This window comes from Lepisosteus platostomus, chromosome 3 (genome assembly GCF_059453375.1).
Source record: "Lepisosteus platostomus isolate fLepPlt1 chromosome 3, fLepPlt1.hap1, whole genome shotgun sequence".
Classification (NCBI taxonomy): Eukaryota; Metazoa; Chordata; class Actinopteri; order Semionotiformes; family Lepisosteidae; genus Lepisosteus; species Lepisosteus platostomus.
This window is the reverse complement of record NC_142613.1, coordinates 54027595-54055480: the sequence shown is the minus strand read 5'-3', so window position 1 is coordinate 54055480 and position 27886 is coordinate 54027595. Positions and strand designations below refer to the sequence as shown.

The window sequence follows — 27886 nt, the reverse complement described above, 5'->3', positions numbered from 1 at the left end:
GGTGTCAAAATGTTGGAGACTGGAGTTCAACTGGTGTTCATGCTGTCACTCACAACCAGAGGTATTTGCCATCAGGATTTCTTAGTATGGCGAGATGTTCCCACCAAACAGTCCATCATTTGGGACACTTTTGCAGAAATCAACATGGAGGTCAACACATATTCTGGATAGCACTCGACATGCAGCAATTAGACTGCAGTTTTTCATTTGGACTATCTTGACCTCTCTTGCTGCCCTTTCTGTGAGCCAACCACAGCAGTATTCCAGGAAGACAACGCACATCTTCACCCCACTTTCAAAACTGATTTCTGGCACTGAAGTCTTTTTAATTAAGGAAATAGTTATCTTTACAGAAAGGACAAGCGATTGCTGCTTGATTTCTTGAGGTCACATTGCCACAACAGGGGCAAGATTCTAAAGATATGTTAAGACAGGAAGAGACAAGGGGAAGAATTTCAGTGCTGAACCAGAGTGCATTTTGGTACGGCTCTTCGAATCTTTGAACAAGCTTTGGTTTTAACTTGTACATTTACTCTATACCACAGGTGTGTTCTATGCGTCACACAGAAATAAATTACAAGTAATCCTAGGTGTAGAGTATATGATTCCAGTTACTTTGACAAGTTCTAGTTGTATCTTTAACCTTATATGTGACCAGTTACGAGGTACTGTGCCTTATTTTCACTGTTTACTTTAATACTTGCATGTGCAAGTATAGTAAGACCGTTATACTTTAGGATACCATCAAGCAGCCTCTGTGTCCGATTCAATTCAAGACTTTCTGTGACACCTGGAGCTCCCTTTTCTTTTCCTACTTTCCTCCATGCAGAATTCACCCCTGCCTCCCCCCCCCCACACACTCGAGCGCCATCATATTGGCTCATTCGTTTTTCCACCAGTTTCAGAAGTTTGAGAAAAAAAAAACACCACCAACAAAAAACATTTTATAAAAAGTTTATTTAAAACATTGAAATAAATTATACTTTAAAAAGCCATTCAACATGTACAGAACACTTTTCCCCAATGATAAATAATTCAGATTAACCACAACAGCAAAACAAATACGCCGGAGTACGTTTTACGCTAATGGAGTTGTGGGGAAAAAAAAAACTTTGCTAGACCAACATCACATGCTCTCCAAGAATCAAAACCCTTTCGTTTTCATGTCATTCAGAACCCTTAACAGTACCTATGCATTTTTTTAAAGCTGATTTAAGACTGGATACTTAAAAATCATGAGCAGGCTTTTATCCAAAGTAAAAGTGACATGGTAAGATGTGCCCTAAGATGGGCACCTGAGAAATCACAAACACACACGAGACTTCGACTCCGAGAAAGGGCTTTGTTAACACTGCTATGCAGAAGCGGAGATGTAATCATTAAGGATGGCTCCTGTTCAAGAAGCAGAGACTCTTGGCATAATCCTATAAGATATGGTACCATGATATCATAGTCAGAGCAGAATTACAGTATTACAATTGTTCAATTAGTTACTAAAATCCAAACGAGCTAAGGACCAAACGGCCTCCTCTCGTTTATAAAACTTTCTTCTGTACATTTTAAACCTCAGCAGCTTAAAACCCGTGGCTCAGATTGGAATTTCACGACTCTGAAGGCCACTGGTGTTTTGGATTTTCCACCGCACTGGGGACACAGTGGCATCGATCAGCTGTGCAAATCGATACAGAAACCACCGCCTGTAGAAACTGAACAAAAAAAACATTGCTCATTAGCCTGTCATTATGTGGAGCTTTAGGGTTCTTTTCCTCTCCAGTGGTATACAAATACAGTGATTTCCAATAAGTGTAATCACTCATACACCTGAAGCACAACAACATTCTGGATTTTACATTTCCTTCTCGTTTTAGATTATGAGACTTCCGTTTGGCTTTGAGTGCCGTTTTTATTATCCTGCTCACAAGCTATGAGGGGATTTGTTGTCAGCAGGACCAGGGTATCTCAGATCCTTAAGCAGGCCTTGTTGAAAAATGGAATAAAATGGCCCAAAGGGACAGCAGTCAAACTGCTGTCGCACCACGGCGGCCGAACTCTCGGCACTTTTATTTATTTCGTTTACATGAATCCTCGTGTTCCACTTAAGAAAGCACACTTGTTTTCGAGACTGACTGCCTCCCCATGGGCCCGGGATCTGAAAGGGTTTATTCGTCTGCTGTACACTCCCATGGCTCGGTTTCAAGCAAGCAAATATCACTTCACCCTGCTAATTCGGGGCCTTTCTGGCAGTGCTTGACACAGAAAAGGAGTCCAGTCAAATCACCTCTTTTCAACATATTCGTGCCTGATAATGATGTACCTTTACTATCCCCTGGTAATCATTCCCTGATTTTTTTCCCCAATTTCAAAGTTTGGTTGCAGATAGGCAGCTGAGTGCTACGTGGAGTGTAAGGAAGTTCCTACAGGAATTTTCACTGAATTTGTTCAGTGACATCTTTGCACTATTGGCTAAACCACTGAACAACCAAGCCTTATTTATGAAATAAAGCTTGTGATTTTGTTAGATTGCTTTTGCAAAGTGAACATGAAAGCATGACACGGGGAAAGATCGTTAGGACCAGAAATATATCAATTAATTCACAAAAGATACAAGCAAACCAAAACCAAAAAATGTCAATTTCACACTAATCACTAAATATACTGTAAGAAATGTTCCACTTTGAGGTTGTGGTTTTACTTGCTTTACAACTGCAGCAACACTTCCTGTTCTGATGAGGGAGTGTACAAAGCTGACAGCTGTAAGTAAGCAACCATTTAACTACAATCTTAAACATTTCCACAGCATTTGCTATCCCTCAGTCACTGAAGGAATGGTCATGAGCTTGCATGCATTTCCAGCACATGTTCATCCTGTTCCTTTCCGGGACTCACAAGGGAAACCTGTGATTTTAATAAAAGCTAGAAGTAGTGGAGTGGAAGGGGCTTCTGTGCTAAACATAGAAGTAGGATTCTTGCAGATGGGGAGTCTGCTCTTTCTGTTGGAGATGGTTGCAATAATTTAATTACAGGCCGCGCACCAAGCTTGACCTCTCACACAAATGTACGAAATTCCATGCTGTCAAGCTCTCCGTGCAAAGAGAAAAAGAACTAAAACATGCAAAAACGTGTTTCAGCCTGAATGCAACTCCCAGTCCACATCAGAAGCAAAACTGATGCAATGCATAAGCAACCGTTTTACAGCACTTGATGGCACAGATTGAAACAAAACAGGTTCGTTTCTTCAGGAGGTGAACTGTTCAAAAAAAGAAACTACTGGGAACAACGCAAAAGGGGTATAAAAGTATTGATCCACTGCTCACAAAAGCAGTAACGTTTTTCACTTTCAGCAATTGTGTCACTCTGACATAAAAAACAGGTAGTTCAGCACTTCCACTCGGAAGGAAAGAGCACCTAATCTCTTACTCAAACACAATGGTTCCAAAATGTTTAACCAGAAAATGTACTGTTTAGTTCTGCCTTCACAAAGCCCCCCCCCTAAAAAAGACAGATGTCTCCTTGCTAGAGGCAGTGATGACTTGTGCTGAATCACCTCACTTGGCACTACAAAGAAAGTGCGAGTCTGAATCCTAAACGTAAGGCACTTATGCTTGCACCGAGCAATGGCATCACTGTTAATGGATCACCTGGCAGGGCTGGCCTATTTTTCAACAAGCCTTTGTGCAAATCTAAAAAAACAAAGTCACATCAGTAGTCATGTTTTTGCTCCAGCTGAGGCTACTGATTAAGCTTATAGTCTTAATTGAACCACCTTTTAATTTTTAAAAATGTTCTCTGTTCTTGATAGTACTGTTTGCAGTGTTTCTTTGAAATAACACATATGAAGGATATGTCTGAAACTATTTCCAATGATTAAAGGATTGCTTTCTTATATCAGTGGGAACAATGGGAAACTGATAATCAGTTATTAAATATTGATATAAAGTCTCCAACACCCACATTACAAGCACTTATAGTCCACTGTGACCCACTGTTCAAACGCCATCTTGAAATAAGCAAAAATAATAAGAAGGTAATTCTGAAACAAAGTTACTGCTAACTTCCAAACTTCTCTAGGTTTTCAAAGGCTAAAGGGACTTTAAAGCAACTAGGTCAACTAAAGGGTGAATAGGTTTGATCACCCCAGCTGGAGTAAAAACCAGAAGAGACGAGGACTAGTGTGCCAGTCCGCCTATTTGAATCGCAATCCCAGCATGACCAAGCACAAGACTGTCTCTCCATCTCATTCCATTTTGGAAGGGACGACATACTTAAGACTTTAAAGACAGCGGGTGTCTACTAGTTCTACCACTGAATCTTAGCCCAGACACCAGTGTCGCAACCAGAGTGTTACACAAACAGGAACACATGCAGCAGTTCCAGGAAGCGCGTGGCACTCGTACACCGTGGATAAGAAACAGGAGTGTATGGGAGAAACCGACAGTTTGGTTAGCGCAGCAAGTGGTGCAAGAATCCAAGCCTTGCGAACAGTCCGAGATCAAAGCACCCCGAGGCCATTACAGTCCTTGATCTAGAGCTCAGAACCAGAGCAGAAGAAATTCCTGCACACCACACAATTATGACAGACTTATTCCTTCAAGAAATAATTCAAGATGCACCAATATGGTGAATGGATATTCTGCACCCGGGAACACTCCTAATGGCTGTCCTCTTGGCACTTGAGCGGAGGACACAGCCTGGTTGGTCCCTCATCTAAAACAAAAGCGCAGAAGTCAAGTTCTCCCATTTCTGCGTAGAACTCCACAGTGGAAGACATGAGAGAAAACAGGAAATTGTTTGGATCCTAGAAGGTCCACATAAGGACAATTCAAACTTTTGATTAATAAAAAACGCTAGAAGCAGGATGAAGCTGCATTTACTCCCCACTTCAGGTCCTTCTTAAAACCCATGAGTCCCTTATGAGCTGGCCACCAGGGCAACCAGACTCGGATGTGGATCTTCTATGGATTACAAGTTCACAGGAAGTTTTGCTCTACTAGGCCCAAAAACACTGGTATCTCAGCACAGGCACTTTGAAGACTGACAGACTGATTTTCCGTTTCCTGCCTTCACATGTTAAATTCATGTGACTGGACTGCGCACAGAACCGCGCATGGGCTTAGTACCAGTAAGTTTTTTTAATGCGTATACAGTATTGGTCTCTTCTTGCTCATTTCAACATGTCAGATTGTGAGAAAGCCTCTTGTTAGGTCCAAAAAGCAGAATAAATCAATCATCAATAATTAAAACCCACTCCGGGGCTCACGTAGGGATGTCCGTGTTGTCCACTTTGGAGTACTCCTCCACCAGCTGCTCGTAGGACAGGGAGCGGTCCGAGCTGTCTATGGTGAAAACGGAGCCCTCTGACTCCGAGGCCCTCTCTTCCCGCGAGTCCGACTCCGACTCGACATTCTCGTCCGTCGAGATTTTGGTCTTGGAGTCGTCGTTCAGCAGGTTCTCCTCGTCGATGAAGGTGATGTTGGCGTTCTGGAAGATGAGGGCCTGGTACTCCTTGCAGGCCCAGCCGTACCTGCCCTCCCTGCCCTCCTTGTCCAGCTGGTTCTCGTACGCCCGCTCCCGCATTTCCAGGTCCATCTTCCCGCTCAGGTCGGGCAGGAGCTCCCGGTTCTCCTCCTCCTCCGTCAGGAGGCACCTCCTCTTGGAGAACAGGACGCTGTCGCCGAAGCTGTGCCGGCGGCGCTGGCGGGGCGAGCTGTCGAACTTCAGGATCTCGTTGACGTTGCCGTTGCAGCTCTTGCTGCGGACGTTGCTGCCGCCGTCCCCCCGGCCCGCACTTCCGTTCTTAACGCCGATCTGCTTGATGAGGTCATTGTAGCCCTCCTCCTTTTTGGACAGGAACTTGAAAATGTTGGCGTCGTTGGCGTTGCACGCAAGGTGCAGGGCCTTCTTGTTCTCCTCCTTGCAGTGGCGCATCTCCTCCTCAGACTCCTTTCGGCGTCTTCTCCTCTTCTTCAGGGCCTTGTGGGCCTCGACAAACATCCTCACCTTCCAGTTAAAGAACAGCGACAGCCAGGCCAGGCCCAGGTAGATCCAGAGCTCCACGAAGTAGCGGTACAGAGCTGGGTACACAATAGTTGGGTTGACACCTAGGAAGAAAATCAGCAACCGCTTATTTAGAGCTCTTTTGAAAACCACACTTCTGTGTTCAATTTGTTTTTACTTCCCTTTTAGAATAAGCTAGCATCCCCCCCCCCCCCCCCCAACTGAGACATTTTCTGTCCTCATCCCCTGCCTTGCTTGGTAAACATTCCTGGAAAACCTGGCCACTCTGCTTTGCACAGATTCCTGGGCTATCATCTCCAGCACTTCTGACTGTAACAGTAAATGGGAAGGCTTGCAATACTGGGTTATGATGCAGTTTTAATAAGCATCAGATTGTACTTTTATAGGTTTAAATGCTTCAACAGCTCTGACCTGGCCAAATCTGTGTATAATGCAATGGTATCGACATAGTACTTTTAAAAGTATTTCCATTGCTTAAATATCTGATAAGTGACCTAATGTTTTACTATGACTAATGCTGTGTGATTTATTTTCCCTTTCCCCCTACTCCAAATTTCAACTGCATTTGAGGTTTCTAATGTGGAATTACAGATAATGGAAGACCTTAATAAAGGGAACTAGCCGAATGCAAGTTTTCCTAAAAGGGGGGTGGAGAAATGGCCAACAGCGTTGTTTTTGAGAACCTGCTATCAGCACAAACTGCAGATTAGCAGTGGTTGAGTGCCGATAGAATAATCTGTATGCTTTTTCCACATCATGTACTAAGTGCCATTTTGACTAGGCGGCTTGCGGGGGTGTTTGTTAGCCATACCCGAGTTCTTAATTCAATGGCCAAGCAAATACTAACATCTGACAGTTTCCAACACAGTTCAAGGACAAAAACAGTGGGTATGTGGAGACAATGGAATACCGAAACACCTGTCAGGTACTTCTTTACACGCTCAGCTGAGAGAGAGAGACGCTCCTGATCACTGTGCTCTCTACAGGAGGCACTTCTTTACTTGGGAGGTTGCAAAAGGATGGAACAAGACATCCTGTCATTCCACTTCCTTCCAAAAATGGCTGGATGGGATGATTGGATCAACTGGCTACTACCAAATGGATTAGAAGGATTGAATGGCATCCTATTGTATGAAACCTCCCATGGCTTATGTTCTAAAGCACAAGGAGAATAAGAAACCAGGGTATCGACTTCAGTAATGTGGCTGAGTAGCCTGTTCTACACTCCCACAACCCTTTATGTAAAGGGGTATCTCCTGTTGTCAGTTCTAACTGCACTTACAGTGCTTTCAAATTTTACCCTCTGATTAAAAAGCATCTGTCCTGAAAAGAAGATTAGGAAAACATCCATAATTGTATACATAAGTAAAGCAGCTACAGTCAAAATAGCTCGGGGAGTTCCTTCCCATGGAATTTGAAGGGGGAAGTTATTTTAACTAGTTCATTATCCTAAAGTTGCAGAGCTCTGTGGCCCATTAAGAGTCATTTGCACACACATCTTCTGCATAACATACCTGCCACCAAGTCCCCAAAGCCGATGGTCGTTATGGTTACGAAGGAGAAATAAAGCCCCTCGATGTAGGTCCAGCCCTCAAACGCGGTGAAGACAAAGGGGGGAATCACAAGGTGTATCACCACCCCCCAGAGGAGGAACAAGGCAGTGCAGGTAAACTGGGCCTTTCTCTGAAAGCAGAAGATCGAAAGAGTTCTGAGGAAACCATTGATCATAAAGACATGCAGAGCAAAAACACCTGAGACTCAAGTAAAAAGCATAGCATCAAAAAACAGCTTTGGTATCAAATCACTGAGGTTAAATAACTTGCAAAACTTGCACGATTAACGGAAATAATATACAGTTAGTGAATACAGATGTGACTAGGCAGGGTTATCGCATTCCATGGTCACTCATGGACAGGCAGTGCTCCCCACTCACACAGCAGGAAAGGGAAGATCATGTCCTACAGCCAGGACAGGCACATGACCTTACCAAAGAGACTCTTTTCTTGGTCAGGTATTGACCCAAGTGTTTGGCTCTCCCTCCAAAGAACTTGCCCAGCGCACTGATCCAGGTGAGACACAGCGGGACGCCGAAGAGCCCGTAGAAGATACAGAAGACCCTGCCTTGAGGCGTCTTGGGAGCGATGTTTCCATAACCTACAGGGACCATCGGAAGCAATAATTCAGTGACGTTTGGTTTTACTTTGCTAGTCTCTTCAACTTTGAATTCAGTCATATGCTTATTTCTAAATAGAGTAGGCAAGAACAAAGCATCAGTGCACACAGCAGCAGAGTTTTTTTTTGGGTTACATCAATATCCAGCTAAGAGCAGCTATGGTATCTAAGACTGTACCTTGTGCTAGCCCAGCACTCGGCAACAGAATGTAAAATGTCATTTTTTAAAACTATGTAATGTGTTTTCTTTTTATAATAGGCTGCATGAGTCTAACTGTTGTCAAGCACTGGTTCAAAATTAATTTCCCCACAATTAAAAATCTTTCAAAATGTGTGAATGCATATTTGAAGTATTTTTAATTTGTATCCATTTTGTTTCAGTGGAAACATAATCCAGGCAGCATACAAAACAACCTCTTTCTGATAATCTAAAATGTGATAGTTGCCTGACAAGATCTGATAAAGTTTCAAGAAATAAAAGTAATGTTATCCTTTTAGCAACCTATTTTTAGTTCCCATGTTATCTGCACTGATTAAAGCAATACTGATACATAGGAATTCTAAAGCATTAATCTACGTGTACATTCTTCTCTGTTTAATGGTAAATAACCAGCTTTTAAACATTATGCTAAAATAAAAAAAAAACTGAGATTAGCCTAGAATGTAGCTGGGTTTCCAGTGACTGGTAATCTTTTACAACCAAACCACATTTCCTCCCATTCCTTCAGAAAGAGAGCTCTGATATACAGGCTGGGAACAGGAGGGGACCCACCTATTGTAGTGATGACTGTAGCAGCAAAGATGACAGCATTAGGCCAGTTCCAATTGTTGAAGGGCTCAGTGCCTGTGATGGTGACACCCTGTCCAGCAGCTTCAGACACCTTCTGTAAACCACAACACAGAACACATGGATTAGAACCCAGTGGCGTCATGAGCAACAGCATACTAGATCATAGAGTGCCTTTTTCATAGCATCATCTCAAAGCTCTCCCGTAAATTAAGAGCGTAAGAATTGTAATGAGAGGGGGCCCTTTAGTGCACCTGGCCTGTTCGGTAGCTAGACGTGAATCGATCCAAGGGTCTCACCTGCCCAGTTCTTCAAAGAAACCAGGCTTTCAACTTCAACAATATGACTGATTGCCTTGTTTCATACACCCACAACTCCTTGTGTAAAGAAGTGCCTTATCCTTGGTTTTAAATGCACCTCCATGTAGTTTCCCCTTGTCCTCTGGCTCATGCTTGACTGTTCATGCTGTGGAAATCTGCTGGATGTCACAGTCGAAGCTTTTGAGGATTTTGGAAGCTTGCATCAGGTACCCTCGTAGTTTTCCCTTACTGTCCTATATCAAGGCTGTTGAAAACCATACACCCATGAGGTACGTCTTCCCACTCCGAAATACAATATGCCAAATGCTGAAGAGATATTCCACACTTCCATCGTTTAGACTAGCGACACTAAATCCTTAGTGATGAGAGCTGCCTCCCTTTCCCAGCGTTATGCCTGACCTTTCCCAGCCACATCCTTCCTGACAAGTGGTGATTTTATCAGCACGTTCCGCGCAATTACACTAATCGAGATGCTGCCGGGGAACTCCGACAAGCATCCTCCATCAGCAGAACAATACTGGGGTTACAGTTCTAGGCAGACACGCCAACAACGCCACACCAGCATCCTACCAATTCGAGGATGCCAGGCTCGTCCTGCCGCAAGACAGCTGTCTTATTAGCGCAAAATGAAGGAGCAGTCTACAAGGCTGCACCTACTGTAAACCCCTTACAGAGTACCATCTACAAACTACTTTTGAAGGGAATGTACCAGTGAAAAGCAAAATGTCGCCGAAAAGGAACCCAAGGTCTATAAACTGCCCTACATTTACTGTGATTACTGCTGCCAAGTCAAAGCTCACTTCCTACCTTCAGTGGCATTGCAATTCGTTATCTCGGTAAAGGACTGTGGAGAGAGGCGCTGATGTGTGGGAAACGGGCAGGGTGGCACCTCCTGGAAAAACTGGATCCAGCCCCAGAACCCACACCCTCCAATGCCTTACATGTTTTCCTTGACACTTGTCCAAAGTAAAGGTCTCGGGGAAACGTAACGGTGATACATTACTTTTTTTTCCATAACCCTGAACCATTAGGAACAGATGTTAACAGACACTATAGGGCTGGCCAAGGTGCTCCCTACCCACATTCGGATATGATAAAGTGAAGTCATGCACTTAACTCACAAAGGCGTTTTTAAGCCTGGTGGCAAACTCTACATTACTGTATATACAGAGAAAACTACTGGCCTTGCAAATTGATGAAAGTGATTGTTATTATATAATCTGGTTGTTTTATTCCTCATTTAATAAACATTAAACTATATAAAACTGAATGACATCAGCAAAGAAACCTGTTCTTCTATGTGTGCAGAACTTATTATTTAGATAACCAAATCTGATGTACTGTAAACTTCCATTTTACTGACTTTGGTTATGCTGTATAAATGGGTATGTTTTGACAGCACATTAATCTCTGCTCAGTAATAGTCCATTTTGAATCTAAAGCAGTTTTCTTCTCAAGAGCAACTTGTACAGCAGAATAGTTTTCATAATACAGCAATAGCTAGAACCAAGCCCCAGTTGTACTCTCCTGTGCCAATTTGGAAGCCAGGAATGTCCGTCTTGCCCTTCCCAGTTAAAAAATAAAACTTGTCCAATGTCTGTAATTACAGGACACTGGAAAGAATGATTAGACTGAATTTACAAATTTCTCCATCGTCAACACTTGTGATCATCTGATCAACACATCAGGATGTGAAAGACTGCTGTGTGTGTCAAACACTCAAAAGTATTTTGCAAAAAAAGCTTCTTAGCACAATCTTGATCATACAGTTAATCAGTAAACCAATTTTGGATTTTAAAAAAATGTTACTTCAAGTAAACATTAAAATATGGATTGTATATAGCTAGAGACTCATTTTACAAAGTAGATCGGTTTCATAAATGTGTGTGCAAGGAATGCTCAAAGGAAATTTCAAAGCCATAGGTCTTGGGTCCTAAATTTTCCCTAACAACGAAGACCTATGTTCATCATGGCTGTTCAGTGTGAATAAGCAAGAGCTCATTGATGAATTAACTTTGCCTTTGCTCTGGTCTTCCTTCACCCAAACCAAGCACAAGATCACAAAAATGGACAGCTCTGACCAAGAGAACCAGGGTTAAGCACGCATACAATGGTCTCCCTTCATCACGTTAAAGGCAGCCTTGAAATCTGCAACACGTCCAGCATTTTACAGTCATGGTCCAGGTTTCATTTCAGCTTTTACAAAATTGATTTTTTGTTAACTGCACTTCCCAAATCCGCTCAGCATACAGTGCTTCCCTTTTCAGCACTTCCATTGAAAGCCATTCTTTACTGAAAGTTCAAATGCACAATATTTTTGTGTAGTCCCTTATACGTACAGTACCCCCCACCCGATTCCACCTTCTGTTCATTTAGCCTTTTCAAATCTTTACTTATCGCACCAACTTCTGCAGCAGGCCTCCAAGAACTCTAATAAGCACCATGTTTTACCACACGATCCCTTATGCAAGGCTTTTAGTAGCCTCTCAGAAGCTGTCTAGATGTTAAACCATGAGAGAGGTTAGAACAAAAGCCGAATATCATAGCAGCTTCTTATTAAAGAAACCCTTATTAAAGAAAAAACCCTTAAGGCAGAAGAGCAAATGATTTTGCAGCAGTGAAGACCTGAACATATTGCTCATCATAAGAATATCTTAGCTTGATCACCCATGAAGACTAATACTCCACATTGCGCTATAAATGCATAAGAACATAAAAGGTGCCAGATGAGAAAAAGCCACGAGTCCCGTTTACACTGTTTGGGAGTTAGCAATTGAACCAAATATATCATCTAACCATTTCTTAAAAGTATACTAACTGACCAACAACATGGCTGGAAAGCTTGTTCCCTACTCCCACCACCCATTGCGTAAAGAAGCATCTTGTCCTGATTGGAGGACCTCAACCAGTTTTTTACTGAAGAAAGATCATGGCTTCTTTCAACATGGCTGGGCAGCTTGTTCCACACTCCTACAACCCTTTGTGTAAAGTGGTGGCTCCTGTTATCTTTTTTTTTTAATGAACTTCCACATACTTTCCACTTGTCCTCCGGTTCTCCACCAAAATTCCATTTTTTTCCTTAAAAATTGGCAACAGCACAGCAGTAGGATTATATAGATGCTTAATTGCAGGGCTGGCTACCCACGTTTGCAGAGGACATGAGATGCTGATTTCGGATGGCAGTAATGACAGGACAGACACTGGAGCGCCTTGCACCGACTCGGACACTGCAGCCACCTCTGGAGAAAATGACAGGGGCTGATGGGTTGCTCTAAGGTCACAGACAACGGAAGGGAGGCAGCCAGCAGCACCCAGCTCAGACAGGGAAAGGCTGAAACTCAGCCTTGTCCTGCAGGACCAAGGAAAGCAGTTTAGGGCAGTGAGAGAGCCTGTGAATACAAACACACAGAGCTGCTGTGCGTGACCCGAAGAAACTATAGCATCTGTGGTAGTTCAGGTGGGTATCTGCGTCAGCACGCACAGGCTGCAAAGGAACAAATAAAAGGTTTATTCCATGCTACAAAGAGAAGAAAAACACAAACACCCCCGAAGAAGGCTCCTTTCTTCTCTTTTCAGCACGGAATAAACCTTTAACTCGTTCCTTTATAGCATCTACGTTCTGGGTGGCATTTAGAGAAAATGGTAAATCAACTTCACTAGAATTGGCAATTGTACCTAATTGTAAAAAAAAAAGTCCTCCGACAAAATTTTGCAATTTAATGCGTCTGTAGCTGACCAACACCAAGAATTGACTACTATTACAGTCTACCATTACAAAACAACAAGCAGTGAATTTGGGAAAGCAAAAAAAAAAAGTCTTTAGTCACTATGACCTAAATGTCCTTGCAGAACTGTTGACAATGTAACTACCAAATAAAGAATGTTTCTTATTTGACAACGCAGCAGGTTCATATCAGATTCACGGTAGCTTATCAGAGATTTTAACATTCAGACGACGTACCAGCAAGAGGAGTTTGTATCCGTGTTACTGTACATACTTGCGGTGTTACACCTCCTCCTGCATTATAAACGAGCACCTTGACCCCAGCCGTGCACTAATCTCAACATTCTGCTTATTCTTAACAATAACCACTGCGTCACAGATCCAGTTTTCTAAAATTAATTAGCAGCTGGGCACCGACTTGGTACATTTCCAGAACTGCCCGATATCGTGGAATGCGTACAAAATAAATAAGTACACTGTTCCACCTCCTCTGCTGAACTCCTTCCAAACCACTCTAACCCTCAGATGCATCGGGTGAAAGCGAGAGAACATTATTTCCCTTTGAGCCACCAGTCACTACCAGTAAGTTCACATGCAATTAAAGATCCAACCTGGAACAAACAAAAACAGGATTCACAAATCCTGTGGTTCCCAAATCTGTTCCTGGGGGACCCCTGTCGCCTGAGGTTCAATTCCAACCAAGTTCTTAAGCGAAGGGTAATGGACTTCCCATTTGGGACTTTAAAAAAAAAAATCCGTTCTCCGAAACTTCAAAAGCGATCTGTGATGGTTATCAACCCCATACCGGTTTCTGAGTTTCTAACCTTCAGGCTTGTGGCCTAAAAGTAACCAATTGGGCCACCGCAGATGGGAAAGAAAAGTGCTCCTCGTGGGCATGTTTGATCCCATATCTCTGCCGTCTGTGTCTGTTCATCACCAACTGACCAGCAGGGAAATGCCACTGGTCAGACAGGAATAAGGGTGAGCAATGTGAGGGAAAGCTGCATGCGATGTGGCATGCTGAAGTTTGGAACTTGTGTGAAACTCCAGACTGAGAGAAGAAACATGTCACATCTAAACAAGCCAGCAGAAGAATGAAAAGCATCAATTAGCACTGGAGATTTAAAGCTCAGCTGAACTCCCCTAAGATTAGGGCTGGGAATCACCAAGTCAAGACAGCCTCCTAGGCTTATTACTTATATTTATCATGTCAATGAATGATTATGTATGCGTCAATGTTTGTTGTATTTATTTCTAGTTTGCACTATTTGTATGTTTTCTATACAGTTTCTGTGTGTGTAAAATATAGCTGCAAGGATCCAAAACAAATTTGAGGAACATTTACCGGATTGTAAAAACAATTCCAGTTTCAATAATTCCCTGACTGGATTATTTACTGTTTGCTTTGTCCATCATCCTCATTTAGAAGTCTCCGAATGGAAAATGACGTTTTTGGCCGCAGGAAGATGCTGCTGGAAAGACTGGATTTAGCCACTGGTGAGGGAAGGTTGCATTTATAGAAAAGCGCAGCAGAACCCTCTCCAGAAAAAGTGCAAGAAATGATTGCTTTAACAGGCGCTATATAAAAAAAGGTCATTTTTTAATAAGGAAGTTGGCAGCAAAAGAAGTGGACTTTAAAATCAAAAGAAGCAAAGTTCCCAGGGCTATAAAGATTTGTATTTTGTGTTCTTACAGACTTACAGTAACTGACAAAACCTTTAGACCAGGCTCCAACAGAGCAATGTCCTGGCCTTCCGTGAAGGGTTCAGAATATCGCCCGTACAGAGTAGTGCATATTCAACATCCACCTTCACTACAGGACTGGAGGACACACACCTCACACCTCTGCAAAATGTAACTCCACACTGGAGCAAAAAAACTAAAACCTTCAAACTACTTCCAGGTTAGGTCAACAAGAAGAAACCAGTCAAGCCCAGTTTTCTTACAGGTACCTTTCAAAATCAATTAATGAGAGGGAGTAATGCAACAAACTACATCATTACTTTCTGTACCTATTAGAAAATGGTCCCTATCAAGGCCTTTAGGAAGGAGAGAAGAGAAATGTTTACATAAAGGAAAAACGTTTCATGCAATAAGAAATGTTTTCTCAGGCAGCAATGTGGAGAAGCGGTTGGAGCTCTGGACTTTGAATCAGGTATCGGTTCAAATTCTGGCCAAGGAGGTACTGAGCATATACTTCAAACTGCTCCTGTAAATACACTGCTGTGTAATATGTACTCTTGTTGACACTGCCAACAAGAATTTCATCTTACATGATCTAGATGGTAAAATGACTTTTAAATAAACCCCCAAAGAAACAACACTTCTCTTTCAAATTTGAAATTCAAACTGGAAAATTAAGTAATCAAATTAAAAGAGTCCGTTTATTTATCCCTGTTTCAGGGAAAAAAACATTGGGCAGTGCCTTTGAAGGTTCCAGTTACTTTAATAAGTATGTGGAGTTAGAAAGGATACACTTCCAAATTTCTGCATCCAGTTCTGAAAATTAACCAGCCGGCTAAGGGTCTCCTGTCGAGCACCAGGGGGTTTGAGTGGATATTATTTTCGCCTGCTCGACGCTGCAGAGGCCGAGACTCAGTTTGAGGGAGTGGTACGGCCCTCGGTCACAGCAGGCCCGTGACAAATCTGGGATTTTAAAGAGAAATCCCCAAGGTGCCGACCCTCCCCAGACCACTCACTGCCAACAACAGGATGCTGCCTCGTGCGTCTGTGGGAACCCTTGGAGGTCAAGCACAATTAATTCCACCCTAAGGTCTGGATCTTCCAGCTGTTTCCACACTGTCGTAAAAAGAGCGGGGAAGAGCGATGAGGCTCGGCAGCCTGTCTCGGAGACGCGCTGTCAGGTCGCCGGGCAGAGCCCTGGAAAGAGACGCCACAGCAGCCAGCTGCAAGATTTTCCAGTGCCGTCCAGTCAAGCTTTTCTCAGCTCCAGAGTTTTTCCACACTCCTGAATATCTGTGCCTCCGCGGTCAGCATTGCTGCCTTGCAGCTTTGGGGGCCCTGGGTTCAATTCTCGAGGTGCTATCTGGGTGGAGTTTGCATGTTCTCCCTAGTTTGCATGGGTTTCTTCCCACAGTCCAAAGACATGCTGGTAGCTCAACTGGCCCTGGGATGTGTTTGTGCCCGTGTGTGCCCTGCGATGGACTGGCTTCTTTCCAGGGGCCATCCTGCCTTGTGCCTGTGGCTTTCTGGTACAGACTCCAGATCCCCTGCGCCCCCAAATTAGATAAAGTGGTTAGAAAACACAAGGGTGGATGAGTATTTTCTGTGCATTGGTCTTCTTTTTGAGGGGTTTATGTATATTAAGTATGCATGACTGTGCACGGCTTTGGAGATTTCTAAGCTAAATACAAGTGCATTGTCATCATTACTAATCTGGTTGACACTTTAATCCAAAGCAATTTACCCTGCTGTGTAAATGGATACAAATGTATTTTACTGGAGCAATTCGGGTGAAGTTCTTTGCTCAAGGGCATGACGGCAGTGTGCCTCACCTGGAATGTGAACCTGCTACCTTCCAGTTACAAGTCTAGGACCCTAGCCCCTTTTCCACACTGCTCGTCAACTAGGTTTACGGCTTTGGATTGGAGCTTAAATGTTATAAACTGCTACAGGGTGGAATTGGGTCTCAGATAAACTGTAAAATACTGTTTGATCCAGTGTCTCCCTAAAAGCATTTCAACTTAACACTGGGGTCTTCGCACATGGGAGAGAAAACGTGGCTACCAGCTGTACTGCCAACTGTTGCTAAATCTCTGAATTTCAGAGAGTGGCTGGTTTCTGAAACAGAGAAGCATTCAGAAAGCAGCCTCTTACAAAAGGAGCACAAGTTGTTTTTCGGAAGCATCCAGTCCACACTTGTTCATAAATATAGGAGATAATTCCCTTACTTATTTGCGCTAAAGTGGTTGTTTCATCTTTGAACAGTACGCATTTGAAATGAATAACCCAGTGCAAATGAAAAACTACACCATAAATAAGGTACATGAAGGTAAGACAGCAAAAATAATATTTTTAGTGTTTTGTTCCTTTGCTTTGTAATATTATATCATTTGAGAAAGGAATCTCTAGCCTGCTACTGTAACTGGAGTGGTCTGATAACAAAACTCTTTAAAACCACAATGACTTGCAAGCTATGTTGCACTCGAATTTCACTGTCCAAGTAAAAAGTCACTTCTAAAGCATATTTAGTGCTGTATTTTTCCACTCTCCACTTCAACAAAAGCAAAAAGACTGTTCTTGTTCCACAACTGCACAGGTAAAGGGTGCAGCAGCCCTGAGCAGGTTTTACAGCATTGTCTCGATGTTTTTTTGGGAAGAATTTTTCAAAAATCTTTTTGTGAAGGACTGGAGAGTGGATTATGCTACTGGCACATGTTCACAGCTTGGAAGAAAACTCCAACCCACAGTTGTCCTGGGACAGAAACCCTTACATTTCTGAACTGCTTTTCATAGGGCCATAGGGTCAATGTGAAACAGCTGGCCCTCAGTCACTGCTGTTCAGAGACTAAGGCCACTTTTATTCGGTCCTGCTCTGGGGGTCTGTCGTGACACAACCCCTTTTTGAATATGGCTAGTATAAAAAAAATAACTGAGGGAACAAATGCAAGTTTACGGTGTTGAGCAAATTACTCAATAATGCTTGAACTATTCACAAGCAGTTTGCCGCATTTACTAAACTATCTTTTATTACACACCTTAAGTTACCATTTAAATATGGAACCAAATTGTAAGTTTTCAATATATGAGCTCAATAGAGCAGTCATTAAAAAACTATTTCCAATGTCATGTACACAAACCGCCACAGGCATATTGCACACCCTTTGAATACAAGTGGTCTGTTGTTTTAAGGCTACTATAAATACTATACAAATCAATAACAGAAGGGTCAGAGTTTTAACAAGGAAGCTCATTTGAAGATGCAGCCCACACAACTGGAAGGGATTGTTGAAATGCTGAACCTCACTAATAAAACCGGTGAAGTTACTTTGCAAGCTCCAGAACATTCGCAGTTATAAAAACGTTTAGAGGTGAAGGTGAAAACATTTTTCAATTATAAGCAAAACAATTCATCAGAGCGTACTAATTTCTTTCCTATTGCTTACTGCTTCACCGAATGACCCCAGGTGACAGCCCCCACACTTGCACACAGTAATGTCTGTCGTTCCGCTGGTGTAAAATCATAAAATCATGCTCTTTTTTTCACAGCAAGCATTCTCGTGGCTTCACGCAACATTTAATGGTTGTCTTTTGCAGTGGCGATAAAAGGTTTCAAATAATTTAGACCCCACACTGCGTGTCAAAGAGTTCCATCCCCCATCCCTTTGTGGAAAAAGACAGCTTTTGTGTATCACTTTTCCTTCAAGATAAGAACCCCACGCACACTCTTCTTTAGAAACCACTCCCTCCCCAGCGCCTGGTAGATTTGCTCTATTTGCATTTCCACTTTTTAACTGCCAGATACATTCAGCACGCCAGGTGTCAAAAAAATGCACAACACCTGCAAGTGTCTGACAGCAAAACAATTGCTAATTATTGTTTCAAACAAACATGGCTGACAAAGGTAGACTAAAAACACCCATGTCAGTCAGGATCCCTTGACACCTGGCAAACTGAGTCGCCTACTCTGTAACTACTGCTCCTTCTTTCCCAGGAAAAACAGGAAAATCCAGATCTTTCAAATGAATTGGACTCAAGGGACATCTAGCACAGAATCTCAATTTACAGAAAAATATGCATTCTCTAGTCTGAGTTCTCAAGATAACTTGACAAGAGAATCCAATGAAAATCCTAAATCAATTATACACAAACATCCCAATAATTACATAGTAAATAGAAGGCTTGACTAAAAAAGGAAAGCACATACACCACACTATAGCAGCTCTGAAATAATCCCTCTTCAGATTAAAAAAATATTCTGAACTTGGCCACAGAAAATGTATAACATGTCAAATGGCAGATCTGTTAAAATCAACTTACACCAAGCATGTGACAAGCTCAGGATAAAAGGAATATTTACAGAGCTACTGTACCACAAGTATTTCAATAGTCTCATACCTGCCTAACTATCTTGAAGCACACAGTGTTTCGCTCGAAAATATTTCACTCTAAACACCCAAAAATGGTCTCTAGCCTGTGCAACAGGTTAAAGATCTGAAGTGTACAGTAGCTTTCACATCTTGAGAGCAAGAGACAGCAGAAAGACCCACAAATAGGACTGTGTATAAACCACAGAAAACCTCCCGCCCAAAATATCAAGTTTGCATATTCTAGTAACAGCTACAACCTGAAAAACAAACCTGTGCAAAACAAGTCGTTCGTGTAATCAGCTGGCTCTTAATGACACCCCAAATTGAGCTCAAGGTCTAAGTCATGGTCATAAACATGTTTATGACGGTATGTGAAGTCTGAGAAATTAAAGAAGCAATTTTCATATCATTATCATAATATCATTAACAAGCATGTATCACTTTTTATTGTGATGCCAGTACCAGCTTTTATTCATGCACTGACCAAGCTAAATTTTGAACTGTAGTCTAGGCTTCTGGCTAGTGGTAATTTATTTAGACAAATGTACCAAAGCCCTCAGAGATGGCAGCCACAAGTTAGGAACTGTGCTCCCTTTTTTTTTTCCCCCAGCAAACTTTAAGCTTTTGAGAACTAATAATATTGAGAGACGACACTCCAACGCACAACACCCTTCGGCAAACACTCTGCATTTCTCAGCTGAAGGAAGAAGGACTCAAAACAGTACTTAATTTCCACTTTTGCAAGACTAGCGCTGTCATTGTCCTCATCATATACCAGCAGCCATATCACCCTGCAACTCACAACTGGCAACCCATTGAAGCTAAGCAGGTGTGAGCCTGGTCAGTACCTGGATGGGAGACCTCCTGGGAAAAACTAAGGTTGCTGCTGGAAGAGGTGTTAGTGGGGCCAGCAGGGGGCGCTCACCCTGTGGTCCATGTGGGTCCTAATGCCCCAGTATAGTGATGGGGACACTATACTGTAAACAGGCGCCATCCTTCGGATGAGATGTAAAACCGAGGTCCTGACTCTCTGTGGTCATTAAAAATCCCAGGGCGCTTCTCGAAAAGAGTAGGGGTGTAACCCCGGTGTCCTGGCCAAATTTCCAATTGGCCCTTACCAATCATGGCCTCCTAATACTCCCCCTCTATGAATTGGCTACATTACTCTGCTCTCCTCCCCACTGATAGCTGATGTGTGGTGAGCGTTCTGGCGCACTATGGCTGCCGTCGCATCATCCAGGTGGATGCTACACATTGGTGGTGGTGAAGGGGAGTCCCCATTACCTGTAAAGCGCTTTGAGTGGAGTGTCCAGAAAAGCGCTATATAAGTGTAAGCAATTATTATTATTATTATCATGGAGGGGCAGCTATACGGAATTGCAAGTAAAAGACAAGCTAGGTTAATCAATAACAAGACACATCCCTGAAAGATCAAAAGACAAGATAAAGACCACATCCACTGTCGCCAAGTTAAACCACAAGTCATATACTGCGATGCCTAGGGTGCAAACACGAAATTTAATTTCTTCATTTCGTGGCACTAAAACTGGCGTGACTCAGAAGGGAAATCAGAAGGGCTGGCAGGAATTTCGATCATTTCCATTTTCGGCTTTGCAACCTCCCAGTCATGTACTTTCCACTCTATACAATATGCAAGCGTGAATCATTGCTAACTCGAGCTTAACTGCTCAGTGAGAATTAACATCTCACATACGTCAACGTCACTGCTACCAAAGTAATATCATTGCCACAAAAGAGCCGTTACCAAATCCCCCCAAAAAACTCAGGAGGGTATTATCGCACCCTAGCCGATTTGACCACAATTCCCTTTAAATTTGATCAATGTTAGGTTCTATATAAATAAACTTTTAATTAAATGGGAAAAATATTTGACTTTTTTTGCAGGTCGTCTTTTACTCCCCCCCTCCACCAGGTCTTTTGCATCTTGTTCAGAAATTTCCAAAAAAATGTGCAGTAGCTCATTTGTAATTTAACAAGCTCAAGCACACTATGCGGTTACCCACCTTCCCCAATCAAATTGAATATTGGGTCCATCTTCTACCTTTACTGCTGCGCTGCCAAAACAGGTGGGTTGTTTTGGAACTTCCTTTTGGCCCAGTCACCTACTGCAGGTTCAGATATCAAAATAACTCTGATGAAATTTCCTTATACCGTCTCAGCTTACAAGGAGCACAAGTACCCGGAGGGCAGCTGGCCAGGAGTTTGCTGTTGATTAAGCACTATCAGCCTCAGATTGCTGGAAGATAGGTAGGGCTAAATAAAGAAATCAAAGAGCATGAAGTGAAAGTGCTTCTGAAGATCAAAATCTGATGTTTAGCTGAGTCAGGCCACAGATTTTCTGCATGTTTTCAAAAGCTAAGCTGTAGCTGCCTCTTGTGAAACTGTCCTAGTGCTTGGTGCCTGATCCTTTAGCTGGGTTAAGACTGGCAACCATGATGTGTTAACATTCACTGTGGTAACCTGGTCTGGTAACCTGAACACACCCAATAAAAACACACTGAGCAGGATAGTGAAGGTAGCCAGCAGCGTTACTGGTGCACAAGAGCTACAGCTGGCAGACACCATACCAAACAATATCATTCCTACCACCCCATGCACAGCGAATGTGAGCTCTTTTCATCAGGGGGTAGATATCGACTACCCAGATTTAAGTACAATACAACTAGGTTATTCTTTATTCCCATGGCTATTTACCTGTTCTAATCAGACTGGACTGTGAGGATTTAAAGCTTCTAACTTGTTTTGTTTTTTAATCCTGGCCATGCATGTTAGTTTTTGGTTAATGTGTTCATGTTGTGTTCAAAGTATGGTGTTACATCTTTGACCTGCCTGCAAAGCAAATTTCTCCAATCCTAGTCTGGTATGTCTGCTGGTTTTGGAACTTTTCTTACCTTCAGCTAGTGAACAGGCCATTATATCTTGCCACATCAGTCAATCCTTGAGATCAAAGAGCAATTTCAGTGAAAAGATATCCTGATTTTCTATTTTCAAGTCTGCAGGCAGTCAGTGTGTGGGCCTGGTGTTAACCTTTACCAGAGCTGTTCTCACTCCTTGGTTAAATTAATAACCTGAAGCCTGAAGGAACCCACCTTCTTGTTCGCATCATCACCTTTCCCAGACGGAGGGGAAAAAAAAAAGACTACCAGCTGAATGTGGTTTTGCACAGATCCCGGATCTATTTGTTGCACTTTGCACTACATAAAACCCTGGTATCTCACCCTTTTCAATGCAGACTGCAGTAAACTTCAACTGAAATAAACCTCACGCAATACCCAAACACTCTCCAAACGCTGCAAAGAAAACAGCTAAAAACCTAGACAACAAATCAAGCCGTGCTGGAAGCAGAAACAAATTAGAAATATAAGAGGGGAAACTGCAGGAAAACGACAGGTGTTTATGCTGACATCATCTACAAGCAGACAAGCAATAAACCAAGCAGAACGTTCGAAAGAACTGCAAGCTCAGAATATAAACACAGTGATGCTAGGTTACAATTTCACAATGCACTTGTAAAACGCAACATTCGAACTTTGAATATTGTTTGCAATTGTGGTCAACACATAGCAGAAAAGACACAGTTGTTTTGTCCAGAGCAACCAAATGCAGGCTTAAAGGAATATCGTGCCCTGATAGGCTGGAGGAGCTGAACCTTTTTATTCTGGTAGACAGCAGACTGCAGAGGGACCTAAGTATTGACATTTCCCAAATCCTCACAGGCTCTAGCAAGAGTCAGTGGACTTCTTCCATATCCAGTGAAAGACACACCAAAGGACACAAGTGGAAATTGCAGGGAAATGCATTTCAAACCGAGAACAGGAGGCAGGTCTTCACACAAAGGGTTGTGGGAGTGTGGAACAAGCTACCCAGCCATGTTGCTGCTGAAGCGGATACCATGACTTCTTTCAAGAAACAGCTGGATGAGATCCAGGGATTGATTAGCTATTAGCAACCAATGACCTCACCACTTGCGCACGACATTTCTTGCGTCCAGTAAAAGTGCCAAGGGTCACTCAGTAGAGGCCTTCTGAACGCGTCTCAACAAGCGGATCGCAATTCTGGCTCAGGCAACTACCAGGCGAAGCCAACATGCATAAAAACAAAAGAAAATTCCAAACTCCTGATCAGGTAGAGTTTTTATAATGAACCGGCATGGTCAATAAATCTGAGCATTGATGGAAAAACAAATCCTACAACTGTGAGAGCTCGGCTCCCAGCCCTCCATTCAGTCCGGGGCTTTATAGAATCTGGAGGCTAGTACAATGCATTCTTTGTATGGGAGCTAATACCAAGTGTTATGACCCCCCACCAAACTTCTCTCTGAAACTTTAATGATCTCACTTCTGTGCCCTTTTCACTTGCAAAGAGACCACAGCGTCAGGCTGCCTCAACAGCTGCTGCATTCAGCAACATCCACAGCCCAGCCAGGAGAAGCTTCAGGTTCCCATTCAACTCCCAACCTCCCCATCCCTCCCCATTCACAGGAGTGGGGGGTGGTGGTGGGGGGGTGCACTAAGCTATGCATCCTCCCCCTCCAGGCCACTGGCAAGCAAGAAGAGGGGGAGGAGGGCGACTAGTAAATTAGCCTGGTGTTGCTGGGACCACTGGCAGTTGCTCGACTGGGGATTTGTTCAGGCACGTTTCTGGTTTAGGAAACTCGAGAAGGGCTGAGACGTTCGATGTAACCTTCCTTGCTTTGTGTTCCTGATTTGCATTACAGAGTGGTGTCCCTTTTAGCCCAGGGTTAAAACCCCAGGACACATTTGAGCACACTAATCACCTCAAGAGACGGGTGTGACCGGTATAAACAGCCAGAATCTGGTCTTCAACCCTCTCTCGACAAAGACCCTGACAAGCCACGGCTATCTTACCAAGCTTCAAGCCCAATGAAATCAGTTGTGACCGCTCATTTCCCAGTGAGGGCAAAAAGACATTTGCACTACACTGGGTTTTTCTGAACAACAAAATGAGAAATCATTTCGACCGACCTGAAGTAGTAACTAAGGACACTGACACGCTAAACCTGCAAATGGGCCTAATTCTGCTCGAATTTTAAAAAAAAAAATGCAGAGGTAAATATATTGCACAGACCCTTGCTAAATTCGTACAGTCTGAACACAAATTTGCACGTTTGCTGAGAAATCTCACGAGCACGCCAGGTAATCGGACCGGCTAGACACTCCGTTACAGACATCACACCCAGCGTCATTATTTCTGCTGGGCCACTGCCATCTCCCCAGGGCCCCAGTACATTTCCACCTTCCCCTCCTGCAGACCCGCTCTGGTGACGCGTCTCACAGCCCCCTAGTGCACTGCCCAGCTCACCACTGCTCCCTCTCCTGTCCACACTGGACCAGGAAAGACAAAGCAAAGATCCCTACACCGGAATGAATGATAAGGCCCACCTGTGAAGACGACAAGGCTGAAAGCAACCGATCCCAGCTCTCCACGGGAGCCGTGTCAGCACATTATTCGGATCATGCCCCGGGCTCAGACTGTGCCAATCGCAGGCCAATTTTATGCTCCCAAACAAAGGACAGGGCATCGCCTTAAACAGACACCATGGGAACCTGCAGGCCAAGAGACGTCTAGGTGTTGACTATTAAAACAGGTTATTCGAGTCACTTGAGGAACCTGAAACAACTGAAACGGAATATAAACAGATCAGTCCTGCGTGGTTTGAGACATCCGTTTAGCCTGGATGCATTCCTCAACTGCCGTTAGTGAGCCTCTATTTAGAAGTATGATTTAAACCCCATAATTACTTATGTTTTCTTATGCAACGTTGAAGCAACGCCTATAGCTGTAAGGCAGGCTTCTACAGGTATCAAAATACCTGCCCCACCTAAAGAATTTTTTGGCGAATAAACTACATGCAGTCCACGAGGAACTAAGTTTCTCATGTAGAGCTTGCATAAAGTTTTTTGCAGGTTGTGAAGCCTAATTCCTTGACTGTACTTCCCATTTTACCTGAAACTCAACCACCGCCTCTGTCGAATGACTCATCACACTCCGAGATGGTGTTTTTCATGAAAACAGTCTCATCAAATGACTAGTTGACGGATGGATTAACAGAAACTGTAACCACAACTTGCTAATGCAACAAATAGGCATCTACTGCTGTTTAGGGTGTTTCTTCAAATCAGCAGGTTATAAGAAAACAAGGTTTTGGGAGATCTGGTTCGAGTCCGCTGCACCTGAACTTCATAACACAGGACAGGAGGGCATGGGACACTCTTACAGATCTGTACATTTGAAGATGCTTTCGAGAAAAAAAAAACAATTATAGTTGTGGACTACTAAACTGCCCAGAAATCCTGAGTGCAACTATTAAAAAACTGTAAATCCAGGGTAGCCAGACAATTCACCTCCTTGTCTGAAGCATTTCTGTAACGTCAGCTATTCAATTGTTGGATTCATTCAGAGCTGGGGAGTCTGAAGTTGAATATGCCAAAGACCCACAGGAGAATATTGTATACTGGAAGGCCAGGGATCGCGCCTTTTCTTTAAACTACACTTCTAGTACTTTAGACAGTACTCTGAAACGGTGCAGTTTAAATGCAGACTTAGCACTTGATTCTGCTCTCAAGGCAAGCAACGCTTCAAAAGCTGTATATAACACCATCCTGGGCTGAAACCCAGAAGATAAAAACGAGTATCACTGTTTACATTCAGAAGCAAGATCACATACACACACACCACTTGATAAGAGAATAAAACCCGCGGGAAGTACAGAAAGAAAGTTGCGCTCGGGGTTCATGAAAGAGGCGTACGCACCGAGTCCCACTGGTTGGCTTGCACGATCATATTATGTGCCTAAAAAATGTATTCCATGTGAAGGGCTTCTCCCAAACTCCATCAGAAAGGTGATTCACTTGAAGAGAGGGTAGGAGTGGCGGTTAAAAGTTTCAATTTAAACCAGAAATTAGCAAACAATTATCCCCAAAGGCACCTTTTAATTCTCTTCTAAACGATATTTGTACCTTTGCGATCTTTTATTTTGCTACCTTTCTAACCTTTTTGAATTCGTAGCACAGCAGAACAAGAGTACAGGGATGTGCATATTGGCAGCATAATATGATTAAGAGATGTAACTAAAGTTATGCTGGGTGTGTGGTACTGAGTTTCCCTTAAGAGGGGGAAAAAAGTTCTTGCTCCTAATGATGCAGCAACCGAATTGTGTAACATCTTCACATAATGCTGTTATAAGATCCGGATTTATTTCGACATATACAAGAAAAAAAGTTAGTGCCCATTTTTTTTCATACCTCCAAAATATAGTCCAGATCATCTTTCTTGAGGCAGGGGTAGCGTTTGAGAATGTCCTTCTTTTCGTCTTTGTATTTGTTCACGGCGGTCTTCCAGTTGGGCTCCTCGAGGACTTGAAATATTGCTGCCCCGATGGACAGGTAGAAAATTATAGCCGAAGTCAGTAACGGTCCCTTGTCCACCATGATGACTAGGTTCTTCACCCTGTGGTGCGGGTCACTCTGTTTAGGTATTGCTCACAGAGAGACTCCAGATTTTGAATTTGGAATCACTAAAGCAGGCGCATGCCCAGTCTCAATTTTGCCAGAAAGTTTCAAACTAAATATCCTTAAATTCAAAATTTTCAAGAAAGCTCTTGAAAGAGTTTTCGTCACTATCGACAGTAACATAAAGAAGGGTGAAACATTTTTAACAGAGCTGAACGTTAACCATTCTGTTAAGTCTCAACTAATCAACTAAGTTTTAATTGAAGTTAGTGCTGAGTCTCAAACTTATTCCCGAGCTCTGCTAGTAACGTCGCTCCACGTGCGTACTCCCTTCAATTTGAGTTCAACTTTAGCACCGGGCTGAAATAGTTCAAAAAGTTAAGGAAGAGGGGTGGAGATTTTAGAAAAAAAAATCCACAGAGTTAGAACCGCCCATTGAGTACAGACACAAAGGGAAAAAAAAGTTTACTGGCAGGTAAGCGTGAGACAGCGCGCAAAGAGTAAATATTCCTTCGCGCAAATGCAATGCATGTAAAGATTAAAACAAAAAACAAGATAACGCAAAAAGGATTATTTAATTTAAATACGTTTCGTTTAATCATCCAAAACACTATATGAAAAAAGACCATAGTTCGTTTGATTAAATCAATCCAATCTGATTACTATCTAGTACAACTACAGTATAGCTGGGAAAACTTAAAAGACGTGAACAAGTAAAAACTGCTGCCTTTGATACTTTAACTTACACTACCTGTGGAAATTAAGAGATAAACGTCTTTTTATCCCCTTTTTGTGTTCAGTGAATGATCAAATAAATATTTTGTGTTTTGTCGGGGTGAGACTCGCACAGGAAACGTGTTATTAGGTTACATCACTTTTTTGTAAGGGAAATTAAAGTACGATCTTGATCTTTGCATTTTGTAAGCTTTACAAGCGTGTAGTAAAACTGCAGGTGTTAAAAATATTTGTTTTACGCTATAAAAATGTTTCAATTCAAAGTGGTTTATATATACATTTAATGTACAGTATATTAAAATGTTATCTTAAAAACTTGGAAGTAGTAAACTATATTACGTCATAGAAGAGGTTAATGACAATGAACTGATATACTTAACTATACAGCCAGTTTAGTACAATATGTGGAATTTTAATTTTATTAGGATGTTACTTCTAATTGGTTTCTAGCACAGGACCTCAATGATAAACCTAACTAAAGCAAAAATGATAACATTTTTGTCAATGCTAACAATGAAAGCAACACAACAATGATCTGATTTTCCGTGCACTTATGTTTCATCAAGAGTAGGTTTATTGCGTCCATCTAC

At 42.6% G+C, this 27886-nt stretch overlaps 1 protein-coding gene across 1 annotated transcript; it reads right to left on the bottom strand.

Annotated features, from left to right (window-relative positions):
- Positions 1-939: 939 nt before the first annotated feature.
- kcnk5a (potassium channel, subfamily K, member 5a) lies at positions 940-26932 on the bottom strand. The gene is made up of 5 exons (XM_088626083.1): positions 26355-26932; positions 8960-9071; positions 8003-8169; positions 7530-7698; positions 940-6098 (listed from the first exon to the last, which is right to left on the bottom strand). Exons 1-5 carry the CDS (start codon positions 26538-26540, stop codon positions 5254-5256), a joined length of 1479 nt encoding a protein of 492 aa, XP_088482209.1. The 5' UTR covers positions 26541-26932; the 3' UTR covers positions 940-5253.
- Positions 26933-27886: the final 954 nt, after the last annotated feature.